The sequence below is a fragment of the Magnolia sinica genome, chromosome 10 (genome assembly GCF_029962835.1).
Source record: "Magnolia sinica isolate HGM2019 chromosome 10, MsV1, whole genome shotgun sequence".
NCBI lineage: Eukaryota > Viridiplantae > Streptophyta > Magnoliopsida > Magnoliales > Magnoliaceae > Magnolia > Magnolia sinica.
In genome coordinates, this window is record NC_080582.1 from 71929046 (window position 1) to 71950422 (window position 21377).

The 21377-nt window shown below is 40.6% G+C and overlaps 1 protein-coding gene across 4 annotated transcripts; it reads left to right on the forward strand.

The window, feature by feature from the left end:
- Positions 1 to 3203: 3203 nt before the first annotated feature.
- Positions 3204 to 21131, forward strand: LOC131216965 (uncharacterized). 4 transcript variants are annotated; one of them, XM_058211613.1, is made up of 3 exons: positions 3204 to 3682; positions 19379 to 19494; positions 20868 to 21131. In XM_058211613.1, the coding sequence occupies exon 1, from the start codon at positions 3284 to 3286 to the stop codon at positions 3626 to 3628; it is 345 nt and encodes a 114-aa protein (XP_058067596.1). In that variant the 5' UTR covers positions 3204 to 3283; the 3' UTR covers positions 3629 to 3682; positions 19379 to 19494; positions 20868 to 21131. The 4 variants fall into 4 exon arrangements, with proteins under 4 accessions (XP_058067596.1, XP_058067597.1, XP_058067595.1 ...); XM_058211614.1 differs by lacking the exon at positions 19379 to 19494 and adding an exon at positions 12263 to 12378 and having other exon boundaries at positions 3205 to 3682; XM_058211612.1 differs by lacking the exons at positions 19379 to 19494; positions 20868 to 21131 and adding exons at positions 12263 to 12378; positions 13760 to 14175 and having other exon boundaries at positions 3205 to 3682.
- Positions 21132 to 21377: the final 246 nt, after the last annotated feature.

Sequence of the window (21377 nt, forward strand, 5' to 3'; positions counted from 1 at the left end):
AGAGTTCTGTGGGCCCCTTAGAATCATTGTCCATCCATTTTTTAGATCATTATGATCATGAGCCCAAAAAATGGTGGGGATTGAATGTCTACAATTGAATACTTCTTGGGGCCACATAAGTTTTGGACCAAGTTGATATTTGTATTTTCCACTCATCCATGTCCGAGCGACTGTATGAATAGGCTGGTTAGAAAATAAACATCATGTAGACCCTATAAAGATTTCAATGATTGACATCATTGTCCCCACTGCTTTTCGGTGTGCTCATTATTCAGGTCATGCACTACAATGATCTGGAAAATTAAATAGACAGTTTGGACAGAACAAATACATCATAGCGGTGCTTACTGGACATTTGTTATGTCAAAATGAAGTAGGTTCATATACGAAAAGGCATAGTCATCATTTTATTTTATTTTTCAAAACCCAAAGCTATTTATTGCATTCTGGTGGCATCGCTTAGTGTTTTCGGTACATACATCACTCTTAAATATAATTCCATGATTAGTTTTAATTAAGGTCTAAATTTAACTGTGTTAAATAAATATAAAAAATAACATATTAAGTGGCTGAAATCTTAAAACCTTGAATTGTAATGTGTATGCCTAACCCAGAGCTTACTCACGTGATAAATGGGTTGGGGTAGGCACAGTCCTCCAATAGTTTTTGTATATATTTTTTTTTCCATCAAATAGATGGGTTGTCTATTTTTACTTGGATTCCAGCCAAACCCAACTTACATTTTAATGAATTTGGCCTAGGTTCAAAATTCTGATCCAATTCTTAAATAGGTTTGGATTTGAACCCCTGTGATTTGATTAGACCCACCCTCTGACACCCTTGGCTATGTGGTTGAGCCGGGTGGATCACATTAGGATCGGCTTGTTCATTTAGCCTAACCTACAAATAACTTATATGGACCAGTTGAATTAGGCAGGGCTCAACTGAATTTGAGATGTTTACCTAAATGGTCATACTTTTTAGCTCAAGCCCAACTTAATATTCATTTAGCATGATTTGTACCTCTCTCATAAGCGGTTGGGCCAATTGACCCACAAGCACACTTGAACCATTACCACCCTTACTAACCAATGAAGGCTAATCTTTATCACTCGGTAGTTTTCCCGGCAATTATATTACTCAAACAAATCGAAGGTATGATTGTTTGACTTGGACAAGTCAAGGGCAACTCATCCATGTCATACTGGTTTTCCTTTATATATATATATATATATATATATATATATATATATATATAAATATATAAAGTATTAAATTGGGATAAATTCTAACAAAACCCAACCCAACATCTCTCCAACCAAACTAGCATAAACATTTTTGGTCCATAGAATTGAATGGCATTGAATTGTATTAGATGAGATTAACATCATTGGTGTACAATGATTGCATGTCTAGAAATACCATGGTATTGTAGCTATCTAATTCCAAGTTTGGGAAAAAAAATTTGTCATAGGAAAACACTAGATTAAGCAAAATCATGTATGGTGGAACATGGAATTGTAATTAACGAACCAAATTCCAATCAGATGTCGTTCGCTTATACACATATATAACCAGAATGTGATGTGGTGTATATGGATGGACAACATGAATAAACACATGCATCAATGTGGGGCCCATGTGTGTAATGGATTTCAAAATCAACAGAACTATGCTGGACCGAATCCAATTCCATGGGACTAAATGCAATTCCATCCCACCTGATCCTAACTTTTCCCATCCTCTCCAAATGTTGGATGGAATTAAATGGGGCCGAGTGCAATTCTATCCCACCTAATCCCATCTAACATGGCCAAACACCCCTTAAGAGGCTAGGCTTGGGCTAGACTTAGGACTTATGTAGAATGACGTAAGCTGGGTTTGGACAAGGCCTGGGTGTATGTAGAATAATGTAGGCTGACCATGAACAATGCATGGCTAGCCTAACATTGCCCACAGATTGAGTACTAAGCATGCTAAAAGTAAACTATGTGGGCCTACCATGGATTTAAGTATGTCAGTTTATTTCTACGTAGGAGCCCAAAATGAAGCATATACAAAGCTTAAGTGAACCACAACATAAGATATAAGAATATAATTAGAGGTGTACATGAGTCGAATTGAGTCGAGCTTGGCATAGCTCGACTCGGCTCGGCCACTTGTTGACCCTAGCTTGAATTGGGTTCGGCTCGATCCTCGAGCTTAACTGGCCAGCTTAGCTCAGTTTGGTTAGCAGCTCAGGCCAGTTCGAGCCGAGTTCGAGCCAAGATCGAGCCTAGTATGCATGTGGAGCATTTTCATAAACACAAGAACTGCACCTTCAAAATCTCACCGTGTGTAAACACAGCAGCAATGATTTTACAGGTATTTCATCAAACACCATGTAAGCAACATAAAAAACAAGAAAAAAAAAAGGATATTTGTACCCATCCGGATCCATAGGAAGAAAAACTTTAATGGCTAAAATGAGGACGTGAATTACCAGTTACCTTGCATACAACAAGTTCTTGTGGTGGAAAGCTTTGTGGGACCTAAAAGAAATGGCCTAAATTCACTCTGTCAATCCGTCCATCATTTCTCAGGCTCACCTTCTCCATCATTTCATATACATACCTTTCTTGCTACCCGCTGCACTTCACTGAGTCATTTCATCAAACACATGATGAGCAACAACAATATCAAAGTAACTGATCGAGTTCGATTCAAGTTGGGTTCGATCTGAGTCAAGCCGTCCCTCATGCAAGCTTAAACTTACTTCAAAATTTTTTTGAGCTAAAAAAATCAGCTCAACTCGGCTTGCACTCAGTTTGAAACCTAACCGAATGGGGCTTTTTTGAGTCGAGTGCAGCTAGCAACCGAGCTAACTCTGCTCATGTACAACACTAAGTATAAGAAAATCCCACTGTTGGCTTACAATGATGTCTATTTATCATCTAACCTGTTCATAAGGTCAAGCGGAGAAATATTAACTTCATCCAAAACTTTTGTGGCTCCTTGAAGAGTAATCAATGGTAGGCATTCAATTCACAATGTTTCCTATACTGTGGTCCACTTGAGCCTTGAATATGCTTCAATTTTGAGATTAAGAACTAAAATGAGCTGGTAAAACGGATGGACGGCGTGGATAAGATACATACATCACGGTGGGCCCCACAGAGTTTACTCAGTACGAAATAAGCGTCTTAATTGGAAGGACCGGGCGAATCGCGTCCTAATTCAAACGAGCAGTTACTAGCGCAAGTGATCTTTCCCACCCTCTCTTTCTCACTCTCACTCTCTGGCAATGGAAAATGGAGATGACTGGCTAGCCCTTGACAAGCTCTACCATATCCTCTTCTGCTTCTTCATCTCCTTCTCCTTCTCTTCTCTCTGTAATCTGAGCCGATACTCTTTCGTCCGCAGATGGAGCATCTCCCTCGGATCTCTCGCCTCTCTCGCTGCCGGCGCCGCGAAAGAAGCTGCCGACGAGGTCGGGCTCTGGAAATCATCTGGCGCTTCTTTCAAAGACGCTGTGGCCGATCTCATCGGGATCGGAATCGCTTGGCTCTGTCTTTCCGTCTGGAGGCAAATCCATCCGCGGAAAGTTATTGATGAAACGGGTCGGATTCGAGGGGATTCGATGGTTTAAAGCAATTTTCAAGGGCGAGTTTTCGATGCCCGTTGGACGGCTAGGATGGATCAGGTGAATGTTCTAAACCCTAACTGAATCATGGTGAATTATGCACAAAATATGGATATCTTTGTTGTATGTGAAAATCATTGTCAAAAAAGAAGAAGAAGAAGAATAAGAAGAGGGAATTGATAACGACATCCTCTTCTTTCTGTTTTTGGTAGTACTATAGTACAAAAATTGGACAATTGTACTACCAGAAGTAGAGAGAAAAGGGTGCTTCCTGAATGAGAGGTAAATGCGAACCCGAATGTAGAATGAGCCTTGCATGGGTTATTGGTTCATTGCGGATTCGGTCGTAGGAAAAGGGTGGTAATGTCCAGGGATTCTTAGCTTAGACGTAGTCATACAACATGGTTTTATTGATTTGAGAGAATTGGCCTCCTTAGCTCAGCCCATATCCTTCTAGACAAGATGCCAATCCATATCAAGTATCAACGATGATGGTGGGTCTTCTTCACCAATGAAGTTTTTTACCACACCGTCCAGACCTTACATTAGCTGACAGATACTCGCTGCCATGTGCTACACTTGATCTTTGATTTCACATGTATCATACCTCTCTTGCAACCATGGGATTATATGACTATTGCCCTGTTCAATCCCATGCATTGCTTCGCTGGAGCAATTAAAAAACATTGAAGGCATCTTGTACTGCTTTGAAGCGATCTCTGGGCTCAGAATTAATCCAAGCAAAAGTGCAATGGCAGGTTGGCACCTTGGATGGGAGATGTAGAGGGTTGGAAGACTGGTTTGGGTACAGAGTGGTTTCTCTTCCTTTCGAGCATCTTAGGCTCCCATTAGATGGGAATCCAAAATGACAGTTTCTTTGGACCAGGTTATAGAAAGATTTGAGAAGTTGGCTTGTTGCCAAAGGAACTTTTTATCCCTTGATGGCGGAATAACCCTGATAGAATCCACCCTCTCCAATTTTCTGGTGTACTTCTTATCACTTTTTAGGATGCTTGGCAAGTTAAGAAGAAGGTTGAGGGGATTCAGAGGAATTTCCTTTGGAAGGGAGGGGGTGAATCATTAATTCCATCTTATGAATTAGAAAGAGGTACAAAAAAATGAAGTAGGTGGGATAGGTGTTAGCAAGTTAAAGGGGAGGAATTGGGCGTTTTGTAGTAAGTGGTGGTGGAGATCTTATGAGGAGCGGAACTCTGTGTGGGTGAGTGGAACTCTATGTGGGTGAAAGTCATTTGAAGCAAAGACAATACTTCAGAAAAGGGATGGTTAGTCCTGTGAAGAGGTGGTTTTGGAGATTCATAGCAATTGCTAATTTCATACCCCTCAAGGTGGAAAAACAACGCTTTGGCAGGTAGGCTAGGATGTCTCATTGTGAATGGTGTTAAATTCTGACTTCAAAATTGGGATGAAATTATCTCTCTCTCTCTCTCTCTCTCTCTCTCTCTCTCAATTGAAAGGGGGGTCTTATGATGGATTCCTATGAAGTTACCAGGTGGTGGTGTGGAACACTATCTTTCAAATTAATCTTAAGGGTTAGGAGATCAGTAGTTTTAGTGAGATGATGGCAGTGCTGAAACAGGTTTGGGTTGATATAAACAATCCTGATCAGGAAGATGTGGAGGTTGCTTTCCAATGGATGCTTTGCATGATCACATCCAAACCATTCTTCCATCAATGTGTTAGTGGTGGTGGCGTTCTTCCCCCTAGGGCCGAATTGTGGAGGAATGGAATTCCTCCTAGACTTGAAGCTTTTGCTTGGACATCTACAATCAATAAAGTTATGGCCATGAATAGTCCGTGTAAGCAACGATTTTCTTTCCCGAGTATTTGGTTCATGTGTTGGGAGTTTGAGGAGTCCATCGACCATTTGTTTTTGCACTGCCCCTTTGTGTGGGAGGTGTTGTTCCTTTTATTTATTTATTTTTTTCTGTAGTGAGTTCCTAAATAAATCGCTGAAGGACATCATGTGGTCAAGAAGGCCTTTCTCTCACTGTTAAGGGTAATATAATTTGGAAGATGCTCCCCTTTGTCATGTGGTGTTTGTGGAAGGTAATTGGAGGATTTTGAAAACAATATGTTGTGTCGAGGATGTAAAAAGAAGAATTTCTTTGGTGATTGCGGATTGGTCCATGGTGGGAGTGAAGTTTCATGGTGTTCTAAAGAGTTGAGATTCATGGAGATTGGTGTGGTGTGGTAAAAGGAATTCTAGCTCCTGGCTTGGCTTGTAATTTTGAATTCTTGTGCTTTTGTTGGTGTTTTTTTTTTTTTTTTTTTTAAATTATAAATTTTTGGGAAGTTAGTGGGGTTTTTCGTGTGGCAGATGCTCTGTTGTGATTTAAGAGGAAGTGAAGAGAGGGTCAGTCATTCTTTTGGTTCCTCAGGTCCCCTTTCAATAGCATTTTCTTGTATTAAACTCTATTTTAGTAAAATTCTACTTATCTTTTCTTTTTCTTTTTCTTTTTTTAAAAAAGCCATTCTATTTAATGAGGTAATGTGAGAAAGAAGAAGAGATGGGGTTTTGGGCTTACTTTAGTTTTCTTTTTCTTTTTCTTCTTTTTTTAAAGGATTAGAGTTTTAGAAGGGAAGAAGAAATCAAATGGCATTAAAGGTCTAGAGCCTTGTGGCTAAAATAGGGGGACAAAAACACGAATTTCTTCCACAATATGGCCAGTGCTCACGTTAGGATTAAAAAAATTAGTAGTTTGATGATCGATGGTTCCAAAATTGCGGATAAGGATAAGATTTTCAATTCCATTGTCTTATCCTACAAAAAATTGCTTACTCGTGATGATTGGTCCAGACCACGCTTGGAGAACTTATCCATTTCTCAACTGTCCTCTCAGGATTCAAAATCTCTTGAAATGTCGTTTTCATAAGAAGAGGTCAAAGAAGCTCTTGATTCTATGTGTGGGGACAAGGCTCCCGGGCCTGACGGTTTCTTGATGAGGTTCTTTCAAACATTTTGGCCGGTGGTTAGTAAAGATGTTATGAATTTCATGTCAGAATTCTTTGAGAGACGCCATCTTTCAAAAGAACTTGTGGCTACCTTTATCGTTTTAATTTCGAAGATAGAAGGAGTGGAGTATCTTAAGGATTTCAGGCTGATAAGCCTAATTGGAAGTCCCTATAAAATCCTCGCCAAAGTCCTAGCCTCTGGATTCAGAATAGTGCTATCTCAAGTCATTTCGGAAAACCAAATTTCTTTATAGTGGATAGGCAGATTTTGGACTTGGCCCTTATTGCCCACGAATGCATTGATTCCAAGCACATGGAAGGGATTAGCGGCTTGGTTTGCAAGCTATATGTTGAAAAGGCCTACGACCACATAGATTGGGAATTTTTCGACTATATGCTCGGGAGGCTTGGCTACGGCCTTAAGTGGAGGGGGTGGATTCAAGCTTGTATTCAATCGCCATATTTTTCCATCTTGATTAATGGCGCCTCAAATGATTTCTTTAAAACGTCTTGTGGCAGCAGCCAAGGGGACCCGTTTTCTCTTTATCTTTTTCTAATGGTTGGGGAGGCTTTTAGTTGAATTCTTCAAAGAGTTGAGGAGAATGGTTTAATTTCTGGTTTTAAAGTGGCAAATGCGGGGATTCAAATTTCTCATCTTCAATATGCAAAAGATAAAATTCTTTTTTGTGATACGGATACGACCTCGATTGATAATCTACGGAAAATTATGGTTTGCTTTGAAGTGGTTTTAGGGCTAAATGTTAATGTTGCCAAAACGGAGCTCATGGGGATTCATGTGGGTCTTGATCATTTGATGGAACTTGCCAGAGTTTTTGGTTGTAAAGCGATTGATTTTCCTTCTTCCTACCTTGGGCTTCCGCTGTGTATTGGGAAACCGGCAAAACACTTGTGGGATAAAGTTTTCGAAAGAATTGAAAGTAAGCTATCCTCTTGGAAGGGTCGGTATCTTTTGTTGGGAGGCCATATATCTCCTATTAAGGATGTTCTTTCTAACATGCTAGTTTACATTTTGTCTCTTTTCAAGTGTCCTCAATTGGTGGTGGATAGAATTAGATAAATGGAGAAGGGATTTCCTCTAAAAAGGATCGAATGGCAAAAGGATATTTAGCTTGCTTAAACGGGAAGAGGTTTGTAAGCTGGTAAAGGAATGAGGGGGCTAGGGTGAAAGACCTCGCTCTTATAAACTTAGCCCTTCTTGGTAAATGGCATTGGGGATTTGAGGTAGAGGCGGGCAAATTGTGGAAGGAACTCTTAGTTTCCAACTATGGAACGCAGCCAGGCAAATGGAGCATAAAGAATTCTTCTCTTTACATAGCTTCTAATGTTTGGAGGGTGATAGTGTTGACTGTCGATAGAGCAAAGGTTTCGTGAAGGTGTCTTTTTTAATTGGAAAAGGGAACCAAATTCGATTTTGGATGGATGCGTGGTGTGGGGATCAACCTTTGATTGATCTATTTCCTAGAATTGCCAACATATCTATCGATTGTTTTCGTTCCATTCATGTGGATGGCTTCTATACTTAATAATGGAGGAAATTTGGTGTGGTTTCCCCTGTGTAGAAGGAACCTTTTGGACGAGGAGTTTGGGGAGTTAATGGATTTACTTTTTTTTTTTTCTTGGGGTTAGCTTTTTAGTACACACCATGTCAGTACACACACTCTAGGTCAGCCACCCCCGCTAGGGATCGATACCAAGACCTCAAGTGTTGAAACGAGGTATCTCCACTCAGTCTGCCAGTTGAGCTATGGATCTGGATTTACTTCAACATCTAAATCTGGGTACTCAATCGCTCCACGACTAAGATTCAATGGTTTGGAAAGAACAAAGTTCGGGAATTTTCTCGGTCAAATCGTTCTACAATCTTCTCTCCAAGCCTTCCATTGTGAAATCCTTTTCGTTTCATCATTTGTCCTATGGCGCTCCTCCTCGTGTAGCGGCTTTTGTTTGGCTTGTGGGTAGGAAAAGGGTTTTAACCATTGACAACCTGCAAAAGAGATCTCTTTTTCTTCCGAACACATGCTTGATGTGTATGAAAGACGCAAAGTCGATAGATCACCCATTTATCCATTGCCCTTTCATATCCTCTGTTTGGGAGCACTTTCTGCTTTTCTTTCATGTCTCTTGGGCTATGCCAAAATCAGTTGTTGACCTATTATGGGCTCGGTACGGGAGCAATTTGGGAAAGACTCTTAATGCGATTTGGAGGCTAGTGGCAATGGGAATTATTTGGCTTATTTGGAAGGAGCAGAATAGTTGATGTTTTGAAAACAAGGCTTCCTTTGTGGAAGGGATCATTTGTAGAGTCAAATATGCAGTGGTGGAATGGGCTGCTTATGTTGAAGTAGCAAAGTGCGTGGGTCTTTCCACCTTTTTCGGTGTAGTCTTGGGTTGTATTCATTTTCCTCCTTACAACGGGTCTTTTAATAAAATTTCATGTTACCTCTCAAAAATAAAAAGTTTTAGAAGGGAAAAAAAAAAGATCCAGATCAAAAGACACTGCCCTCTAGAAAAGAATATAGAATTACATGTTATGAGAATACCATCACATTACAATATAATAATAATAATAATAATAATAATAATAATAATAATAATAATAATAATGAGATCTATTGACTCTCTTATGTTGGCTTGGCACATGATGAAGTTGGGAAAGGCGAAGACTTGCTTTAGAGGATGACACTTCTCACAGTATGGTGGGCAGTGTGGGAAGAGAGAGATGCTAGATGTTTCAACAGTGAGAGGAAGTCGGTGGAAGGTGCGTCCTTAAGGGCTAGGACGTTGGTCATCGAATGGTCTTCCTGTGTTTAAGCCGAGAAATTGAAATTTTGATTTTCCTGGATAGTTTCGGTCATCTGCTTGGCACCTTTTCCTCTTTGTAGTTTTCCCTTCTTTTAATATAATTTTTGTTATCTCTAAAAAAAAAGAGAAAAAAAAAAAGAAAGAAAAGAAGGGCCATTTCCCTTAAGGGCCTATTTGGATTCATGGAAAGCATAGGAAAGGAAATAATGTTTATTGGGAAACTTTATATTTAGGAGACTGGGAAAGGAAACATTGTTTTCAAATTATTATTTTTCAACATGGTTTTCTTAGAAATTTAGGATCTATTTTCAAATTTTTAGTTTGGCAAATTTTTTTATTTTTATTTTTTTCTTGAGAACAAAATTCTAGAAAAGTCAATAGCATATGCCAAATTAGCACATGTAGCACATGTGGGATGCTTGAAGATGGATAATGGCACATGTCGCATGCGTGGCGTATGTGGGTGCTTGAAGCTAAATTGTGGCACGTGTTACACATGAGGTGCTTGAAGCTATAGGGTGGCACATGTGGCACAAGACATGCATTAGCACATTGGAAACATGGGCACGTAAAAGCTAGATGGCAACACTTATGACCATTGGCACTTGTTGCAGATTTGGAGTGATTGAAGATAGGTGATGGCACATGTGTCATATTGGTGCATGTGAGGCGCAAAAGAATTTGAATATTGGCGGTACATGGGGCACATTAGCACATGTGGAGCGAGTGCGTGTAAAAAAAAGTACATGTGGGCACAAGAGAAGATGGATGGTGTCACATGCGCACATTAGCACATGTGGGGCACAAGAGAAGATGGATGGTGGCACATGCGCACATTAGCACATGTGGGAAGCTTTACACATGTGGGGGTGCAAGAGAAGATGAATGGTGGCACATGCGGCACATTAGCACAAGTGGGATGCTTTACACATGTGGGGGTGTAAGAGAAAATGGATGGTGGCACATGTGGCACATGTGTCATAGTGGCACGTGTGGAGCATAACCGAAGATGGACGATGGCTCATTTGGCACATTGACACATGTGGCACATATGAAGCAATTGAAGATGGATGATGGCACATTTGGGCTAAACCCTTGAGAAATCCATTTTCTTTCCATTGGGGGAAATGACTTCCTTAGGGGTAGATGTGGGAAAATAAATTTTCAACAAAGAATGTGGGAAATGGTGTTTCCCACAACTTCCCACAAAGGATTGACAAACAACAGAAAATGAGTTTCATGGAAACAATGTTTCTTTCCTTTATTTTTCATTATCCAAAAAGGCCTTAAACTGTTTTTCATGAAGATTTTCTTGAAAAAGCTTGCTTCATCTCCAAATCTGCTATTTGGAAAAAAAATGATTGTTTCATGAAAATTATGCCCAAAGATGGTAGGTGACACATGCTCTGAAGATGGATTATGCACGTGTTACATTGTCAGATGTGAAACATTGGCATGCGTGGGATGCTTGAATGGAGATGGATGGTGGCACATGTTGCACAGGTGGATAGTTGAGACGTATGGCGCATGTGGAGTGCTTAAAGATGGATGGTGGCAAATGCAGCACAATAGCACATGTGGGGTGCTTGAAGATGAGGGTGGTACACCGCACATGTGCACATGTAGCAGATTGGGCATGTGGCACATTAACACATTTGACAATGGGTGATTGTACATGTTGCACCTTTGGCACATTGTCACGTGTATGGTGCTTTACAGTGGACTATGGTACATGTGGTGCATTAGCACATGTGGGGCACTTGAGGGTGGTTGGTGGCACATGTTCCATATGTCTTACATTAGCGCATGTTGGGCATTTGAAGATGAGGGTTGCATATGTTGCAAATGGCATATTGGGGTGTGTGGCAAATTGAAACGCGGGTCATTAAAGATGGGTGATGGCACATGTTGCATGTGGCACAATAACGCATGCGTGGCGCTTTAAGATGCATGGCGGTGTGTTGCTTGTTTCTTCTTTTCTTTTGAATAAAATTTCAGAATTCTTCAAAAAAAAAAAAAAAAAAGAAAAAAAACCTGATGGGATGAGATCCTCTATTCTGGGGGATTTGCAGGGCATTCCTATGGACCTCATCCACAACTCATGAGATCAACAGTATAGATCACTGTCTCCACATGTCTGGAATACTGTGCATATCAATAGTTTTGTCATGCTACAGCAATAGCAATAGTTTTGCTGAGGCTTGCAAGTCGCGGCCCTATGTTTAAATTTGTGGAGAAAGAAATCATGAAGTCCATGAGTGGTACGTCTCTTATTGGTTTAGGCACCATAGTTATAACCACAAAGAGAGAGAGAGAGGTAGTCTATTTGGGCCCAGTTGGCAAGGACCTGAAACAAAACAAAAGCAAGAGCCCTCCTAACTGGTTTGGAGATTTGTAACGTGCCAGTTCATTGTGGGGTTTGAGTTGAAGTTGATTCTGCGAACACCTTTTAGTTAAAAGGCAGCAATCCAAGACCCATGGCATTTGGATGCCTTCATTTACAAGATTAAGAGACTGAGCCCCATCTCCTGATTTTAACTTTTCCACGGAGAAGCTAACAGTAAGGCAGATCAATCGCAGTAGGGGGCACACAGAGCTGATCTTTCTGTATGACCATCTCTGCCCCTTTTGTAGTGTTTTTCTATTTCATTGATATAATGTTTCTTCTCCCTTTATAAAGTTGTATTAGTGACAAAAAAGAAAAGAAAAGAAAAACTATTTGTGGCTATCACACAGCTGGCTGTTGCTGTTTATTTATTTATTTATTGTTGTTGAAATATAGTGATTAAATGAGGGAAAACAAAACAATCAGCAAAATCTTATTTTTCTGTATTTGCCTTTTAGGTGCTTCCAATGGAGATGATGCTGGGTTGATTTTTCATAGCGAGATTGAATCATAGCTGAAGGTGACAAATCATCCAATAGAAGAACCTTCACAGAGCGGTGAAACATTTGCCAAGGTAATTAAATAGGAGAAATTATCTGCTGTTAACTGCAAATATCTGATGTATCAAGCACTTAACTGCCATACATGTGGCACACTTCTATGAGATCTGCATTGTTCATCTGTAGGGCTCTAACTTGATTGAAGAGACCCCAAAATCATGACCATTGGATGACCCTAGCCACTGGCCGGACAACTCTTGAGGATTACAATTGTAGAGTAAGTGAAAAGTTGAACCAATGGTCAGCATTCGATGGGTAAAATTTTTCCAGATTTTTTGGTCATTTGTTCCACATGGCTTGGCAAGTCAGTTTCGAGGCATGGGAGACCCGGCCCCAACTATGAGAGACCTATTGCTCATGCTTGCCTCGCATCAGTCAATCAGCTGTAGAATTACTCGAGGAGGTGCTCCTGGTCTAGTCAATATTGCTTATTCCGGTATTTTTCAGTGCTGCCCGGCTAGGATCATCTAATATTGGCATACGGCATGGATGGACAAAGCATATGAAAGATCTAGATTTGGTACATGTATGCTACAATTACTCAGATTGAAGGCTTGATAATTAAGTTATTAGCATTTAGTACTAGGGGAAGTGTTCCAATGCATGGGAACCTTCCCATGTACCTGCTTGCATTTTGGACACATGCAGAGTCCCATGTCAATAATCAGCACAGCCCATTTAGTCTAAACCTCTTCATGGACCACCTAGGAAAAAAATCATATAGATCACATGATCGTAACCATTTGATCAATGGTATGTAGAAACGGAAGGCCAAGATCGTTTAGAAACAAATACATACAATTGCTTATTACCATCACGGTGAGGGCCGCACTTTGGATTGCTCATGATGGTAAAGAATAACTTTGGTCAGATGATGTTAACCGTCTAATTTATTGGGGCAGCATGCAAAATGGTTAAGATCATGCAATCGGCATGATCTTTTCAAGGTGGCCTATGACATGGGTTGTGCCGAAGGGACAGTTCCAATTGATCATATGAACAGCCTGCATATGTAAATGCAACCAGGTGCACGGGAAGATACCCATGCACTCAGTCTACATTAGAAAAGAGCAGCATATAGATCGATGTTAGGTTAATCAATTCTATCATATGGATTGCCCACGTGCAAATGCAACTAGGTGCATGTGAGCCATCTTGGTGCATTGGAGCATTCTCCTTGTACTGGGTCTGTTAGGATCTGTTTGGATACCATCAATTAAGTTACTTTTTAACTTATGTTAAGTAATTAAGTTACTTTTCACACTTAAGTTAGTTTGGTAAGCATCATTGTAAAAGTAATTTATCTCTTAAAGCTACTTTAAAAATAAATAAATAAATTATATATATATATATATAAGCTTTTTAACTTATGACTTCTCTACTTCTCTCTCACAGTCCATGCCAAAGGAAACTCTCTTTCACGGTCCATATCATAGGAGGCTCCAAATGGTGGACCGTCAACATTGAAGGTGGGGCTCACACAGTGGACTGTCCAAACGGAGACAACAATTCTACAGTGTTTCGTCTTCCTACCATATTCCTTGGTTAATTAACAACTTACTTCTCATATTTACTTTCCGCCTTCGGATCCACAGATTACTAGAATTTGATTGGAGATATTTCCCTATTTAATATGTTTGTTCTTTTCCTCAATGAATCGGTGCATCTTGAGTCCTTACTCATGCCTTGGTGGTAGACTCACAAGCGTTTCAACACGAAGTCATGGGTTCGAGTACCCATTGTGGTGAAATTCCACCATGGTGTGAGTGCATGGGTGTGTGTAGGATGTGAGTGTGTGCATTTGAAAAAAAAAAGGCTCATCTTACAAATAGGGGGTGAAAAAAGATTGGCTTTTGATTGAAATTTGTGTTTGTTATTCTTACCCTGGCTTTTGATAAAAATGCCCCTACATTAATTAGCCCGGTGAAGAGTCTCGAACATGAGACATCCTGCTTTGATATCACTTTGATGCAGAATAATTAACCACTTGCTCTAAAAGCTCAAACTAATAGATTATGACGAATTAATCCCTTTATCTCATAGCCCAGGCTCCATATCCCATGGGTTAAGAACTTAGCCAAACCCCCATCGTGGGCCCCACATCATATGGGTACTGCCTCACATGAGCCAACGGCTTTAAATGGGCCGCCCACCCCAAGTGTGCTCCGGCATCCCATAGGTTACCCCACTCGAGCCCGGTGTGAAAAGGCCCATACACTAATTTTGGTATGGATGGGTCCGCCCAAATTACAAGCGAGCTGTTCTCGTATCACTTCGAATTTGGCTAAGACATTTTGTGGAAGTTGGGACCAGCTTTGAAATGCTGGTTGTGTTTATATGACTGCCCCAAACAAGGCGGATTTTGTTGCACTGAGGAAGCAGCAGCGGAGCCAATATCAGGTACCATCCAAACAGGCCTTTCAGCATTTGCATCTTCAGTAGAGATGTTGCAATTGACATGAATGCAGATTCAATATCAAATGTATTCCATCTTGGTGATTTTATTTTTTTTAATTGCAGCTTCTTTCAATACATCTTCACCGGCAGCGCATGGGCCATGGGACGCCGATGGCCTATTGATGCTATCAGTAGCCTAGCGAGGGTACCCTGTTGTGGGCCCACGATGATGTATGCACTTTATCCAGGCTGTCCATCCATTTTTCCAGATCGTTTAATTGCATAGAGGCCAAAAATGAGGCAGTTCCAAATCTCATGTGGACCACACCACAGGAAACAGTGGTGATTGAACACCCATCATTAACTTCTTCAAGGCCACAAAGTTTCAGATCAAGCTGATATTTTTGTTTTCCCTTCATCCAGGTATGCGTGACCTGATCAACAGGCTGGATGGAAAATAAACATTACAGCAAGCCCTAGGAAGTTTTTAATGGTGGGCATCTGGTTGCAGCATTTTTTTGTGGTGTGGTCCATATGAGATTTGGGTCTGCCTCATTTTTGGGCTGATTCCCTAAAATGATCTGCAAAAATAGATGGACGGCCTGGATAAAACACATACATCATGGTGGGGCCCACAGAGCACTGTCCAGTGGCCACCTCGCTGCTGGCAACTTCAGTAGGCAATCCACGTCCTTGGACATACGAGTGGCATGTAATGTGTTTCCCACCCCTACTCGTTGGACAGGCCACACGTACATTGGATGTGGAATTGATGGAGTATGGTCATCTTCAGTGGATTCTTCCTGCAAATCATGATTGTGGGATATCAATCCATCAGATGCCATGGGCCCAATGCTCCAATCTGGGCCAAAATGCAGCAAAATTGGTTCCGAACTTGTCACAAGCAGATTGTATCCAAAGTAATCACTTCTGTCCAAAACCGGCCATTACCATACTAAATCAAGGAGTGTAAAATCTAGATAAATCTCACTGATCAGGTCCATGAGGATGCCCGAATGACAAGACTCCGGCCAAGATCAATGTGTAGAGTGGCTTAGAACCAGCAACCAGGATCGCCTTTCTAAGTTGAAACTGAAATCTAGATTCATGGTGTTAGAGTCTACTTGGGTCTGGGTCGGGTGTAGGGCTGTACACGAACTGAGTTAGCTCGGTCGACTCAACTCGAAAAAATTTCAAACCGAGTTCGAGCTTACCTGAGCTTGACTTGACTCGGATTGAACCCAACTCGAATCAAACCAGTTCGGTAACTTGGTTACTTTGATATTGATGTTGCTTGCCAAGTGTTTGATGATATGACTCAATGAAGTGTGGTTGGTGGCAAAGAAGGTATGTATATGAAACAAATATCCTTTTTTTCTTGATTTTTATGCTGCTTAGAAAGTGTTTGATGAAATACCTGTAAAACCACTGCTATTGTTTTACATACCGTGAGATTTTGAAGGTGCAGTCCATGTGTTTGTGAAAATGCTGCACAGGTGAACTCGGCCCAATCTTGGCTCAAACTGGCCCGAGCTGCTGACTGAACCGAGCCGAGCTGACCAGTCAGGCTCAAGGACCGAGCCGAGTTGAGTTTGAGCTGGGGTCAACAAGTGGCCGAGCCAAGTCAAGCTGTGCCAAGCTCGACTCGGTTTGACTCGTGTACACCTCTCGGGTCCACCATCTTGTACTGCTTAAAAATGGGCTTGGTTTTGATATAGTAGTTAATTGTCATAGTAATATTATATGTGTTAAATATTTATTTCCTGTTCAGAACTTTGTTTTGTCTGTAGATGTGGGGGACATGGTTGGTTTATCCAAGCCATTGATTTGATGGCCCCACCATGGATGTACCATTTTGCTAAAATCTCTCCAATTGGAAAATCCTAGCCATCAAATCTCTGGCCTTTCCTCCATTGAATGGGCGTTTGTTCCTGCACTTTAATTTAAGCATGTGTTTGGATGCCAACAAAAGAAGGTTTGGGTTGACCAGTTGAGAGGACATTCTGGCAATCATAGTTCAAAAACGTAAAGATTCTACAATACTCAATGTCTAGCTGGGTCAGGTCAACTCAAGACTCCACTGGATTTTTTTAATAATTAGACTCTTATTATTTAATGGATTTAAATTTTGTTTTGAAAGGAATAAAATAATCAAAATACCAAACACGACACAATGTGCATTGTAGTTTATTGGCAGCGTGTCTTGGTTCCGAGAAATGAGGTTGCCAAGCTCTGTGGGCACCGCGATGTATATATTTTATCACTCCGTCCATCATCGATTTTACCATATAATTTTAGGGCCTCAGCCCAAAAATCAAGCATATCCAAAACTCAAGTGTACCACACCACCGAAAATAGTGTGAATTGAATGTCTACCAATGAAAAATTCTCAGGGCCACAGAAATTTTGAATCAAGCTGATATTTGTGTTTTCCCTTCATCCATCTTGATGTGATCAAACATCATTATTGGCCCTAGGAAGGTTTAAATGGTGGAAATCATTATTCTCACTATTTTGTGTGGTGTGGGCCACTTGAGCTTTAGATATCCTTCAATTTTGGGCTCAAACCACTAAAATGAGCTGGAAAAACGGATGAACAGTGTGATAAACCCAATACATTCACCGAAGGCCCAGCAGCATTAACTCACTATGATGAAGCGTACTGAGTAACTCATTAGTGCCAGCATGCATGGATGGTGGCACATGTTGCACAGGTGACATGTCGACACGTGTGGCGCATGTGGAGTGCTTAAAGATAGATGGTGGCAAATTTTGCACAATAGCACATGTGGGGTGCTTGAAGATGAGGGTGACACATTGCACATGTGCACGTATAGCAAATTGGGCGTGTGGCACATTAACACATTTGGCAATGGGTGATTGTACATGTTGCACTTGTGGCACATTGGCAAATGTATGGTGCTTTATGATCGACTATGGTACATGCGGGGCACTTGAGGGTGGTCGGTGGCACATGTTGCATATGTCTTACATTGGCACATGTACGGTGCTTTATGATGGACTATGGCATATGTGGGGCATTCAAGGGTGGTCGGTGGCACATGTTGCATGTCTTACATTAACACATGTTGGACATTTGAAGATGGGGGTTGCATATGTTGCACATGGCATATTGGGGTGTGGCAAATTGAAATGTGGATCATTAAAGATGGGTGATTGCTGCTTTAAGAAGCGTGACGACACAAGCTGCACATGTAGCACACATGCACATATAATGCACTTGCAGATGGACAATTGCTCATGTGGGGAACTTAGAAGATGGGTGTGGCAAATGTGAATACCATATGGGGCCATTTTATAAAAAGAATGGTCATTTCCTCTCATTTCTCTCATTCTCTTAGAAATAACATTTCTTAAGTCCGAGCAAGGAAATAGGGCATTTTAGGAAACAAGAGGGAAATGGAAATGGCGTTTCCAATAAATTTAAGAAAACAAACAACCAGAACATCATTTTCATGGAAATGACGTTTCTTCAGTTTATCTTTCAATGTATCCAAACAGGCCCTAAAGCCAAATGAATGTTAGCAAAATGGGCCAGCGCACCCAGAATCCAAGGGGCCTTCTTTGGGGATTTGATGTAGGGCTTGGGGATTTTGTATTTGTTGCATGTGAATTATATCTTGTAATCCCCATACCATCCAGTCTAGTCTCCTTGGGAATTGACGGTGAGGAAAGTCGAATTGACAGATCCAGGCCCTCTTCCTTTTTCCACGTGATGAGGTGGTCTTTTGTTTCTCCTTTCCTTTTGAATAAAATTTCAGAATTCTTCTTCTTCAAAAAAAAAAAAAAAACCGATGGGATGAGATCCTCTATTCTGGGGGATTTTCAGGGCATTCCTATGGACATCATCCACAACTCATGAGATCAACAGTATAGATTACTGTCTCCACATGCATGGAATACTGTGCATATCAATAGTTTTGTCATGCTACAACAATAGAAATAGTTTTGCTGAGGCTTGCAAGTTGCGACCCTATACTTAAATTTGTGGAGAAAGAAATCATGAAGTTCATGAGTGGTACATCTCCTTTTGGTTTCAGGCAGCATAGTTATAACCACAAAGAGAGACAGAGCTAGTCTATTTGGGCCCAGTTGGTGAGGACCTGAAACAAAACAGAAGCAAGAGCCCTCCTAACTGCTTTGGAGATTTGTGACGTGCGAGTTCATTGTGGGGTTTGAGTTGAAGTTGATTCTGCGAACCCCATCTAGTTAAAAAGCAGCAATCCAAGACCCATGGCATTTGGATACCTTCATTTACGAGATTAAGAGACTGAGCCCCATCTCCTGATTTTAACTTTTCCACGAGAGAAGCTAACAGTAAGGCAGATCAATCGCGTAAGTAGGGGCACACAGAGCTGATCTATCTGAATGGCCATCTCTGCCCGTTTTGTATGTTTTTCTTTTTCATTGATATAATGTTTCTTCTCCCTTTAATAAAGTTGTATTAGTCACAAAAAAGAAAAGAAAAGAAAAACTATTTGTGGCTATCACGCCGCTGGCTGTTGCAGTTTTTTTTTTTTTTGTTGAAGTTTAATGATTAAATGAGGGAAAACAAAATAATCAGCGAAGTCTGAATTTTCTGTAATTGCCTTTTAGGTGCTTCCAATGGAGACGATGCTGGGTTGATTTTTCATAGAGAGATTGAATCATAGCTGAAGATGACAAATCATCCACTAGAAGAACCTTCACAGAGCGTTGAAACATTTGCCAAGGTAATTAAATAGGAGAAATTATCTGCTGTTAACTGCAAATATCTGATATATCAATCACTTAACTGCCATACATGTGGCACACTTCTATAAGACCTGCATTGTTCATCTGTAGGGCTCTACCTTGATTGAGGAGACCCCAAAATCATGACCATTGGATGACACTAGCCACTGGCTGGACAACTCTTGAGGATTACAAATGTAGAGTTAGAGAAAAGTTGAACCAATGGTCAACATTCGATGGGTAAAAATTTTCCAGATCTTCTGGTCATTTGTCTCACATGGCTTGGCAAGGCAGTTTCAAGGCATGGGAGACCAGGCCCCAACTATGCGAGACCTATTGCTCATGCTTGCCTCGCATCAGTCAATCAGCTGTAGAATTACTCAACGAGGTGCTCCTGGTCTGGTCTATGTTGCTTATTACGGTATTTTTCAGTGCTGCCCGGCTAGGATCATCTAATATTGGTGTACGGCATGGATGGACTAAACTCACTAAATATATGAAAGATCTATATTTGGTACATGTATGCTACATTTACTCAGATTGAGGGCTTGATAATTAAGTCATTAGCATTTAGTACTAGGGGAGGTGTTCTAATGCATGGGAATCTTCCCATGTACCTGGTTGCATTTTGGACACATGCAATCCCATGTCAATAATCAGGACAGTCCATTTAGTCTAAACCTCTTCATGGACCACCTAGAAAAAAAATCATATAGATCACATGATCGTAACTATTTGAACAATGGTATGTAGAAATGGAAGGCCAAGATTATTTAGAAACAAATACGCCCAATCACAATAATGGTGAGGGGTGCACTTTGGATTGTTTATGATGGTAAAGAATAACTTTGGTCAGGCGATGTTAACCGTCCAATTTATTGCTCCTAGATGGATGGTTACATAGAACCACCTAGGGCAGCATGCAAAATGGTTAAGATCATGCAATTGGCACGATCTTTTCAAGGTGGCCTATGAAATGGGTTGTACGAAAGGGACAGTTCCAATTGATCATAGGAACAGCCCGCATATGTAAATGCAACCAGGTGCACGGGAAGATACCCATGCACTCATTCTACATTAGAAAAGAGCAGCATATAGACCGATGTTAGGTTCATCAATTCTATTATATGGATTGCCTACGTGCAAATGCAACTAGGTGCATGTGAGCCATCTTGGTGCATTAGAGCATTCTCCCTGTACTGGGTCTTTTAGGGCCTATTTGGATACCACCAAATAAGTTACTTTTTAACTTATGTTAAGTAATTCAATTACTTTTTTCACTTAAGTTAATTTGATAAGCATCATTATAAAAGTATATATATATATATATATAAGCTTTTTAACTTATGACTTTTCTACTTCTCTTTCTCAGTCCATGCCAAAGGAAACTCTCTTTCACGGTCCATATCATAGGAGGCCCCAAATGGTGGACCGTCAACATTGAAGGTGGCGCTCACACAGTGGACTGTCCAAAGGGAGACAACAATACTACAGTGTTTCGTCTTCCCACCATCTTCCTTGGTTAACTAACAACTTCTTATATTTACTTTCCAGTCTTCGGATCTACATATTACCAGAATTTGATTGGAGACAGGATGTATATTTCCCTATTTAATATGTTTGCTCTTTTCCTCAATGAACTGGTACATCTTGGGTCCTTACTCATGCCTCGGTGGTAGACTCACAAGCGTTTTAACACGAGGTTATGGGTTTGAGTACCCATTGTGGTGAAATTCCACCATGGTGTGAGTGTGTGCGTTTTAAATTTTTTTTTTAAAAAAATAATAAAAAAAAAAAACAAAAAAAAAAAAAACAAAACAACTGGAGCATCTTACAAATAGGGGGTGAAAAAAGATTGGCTTCTAATTGAAATTGCCCATAC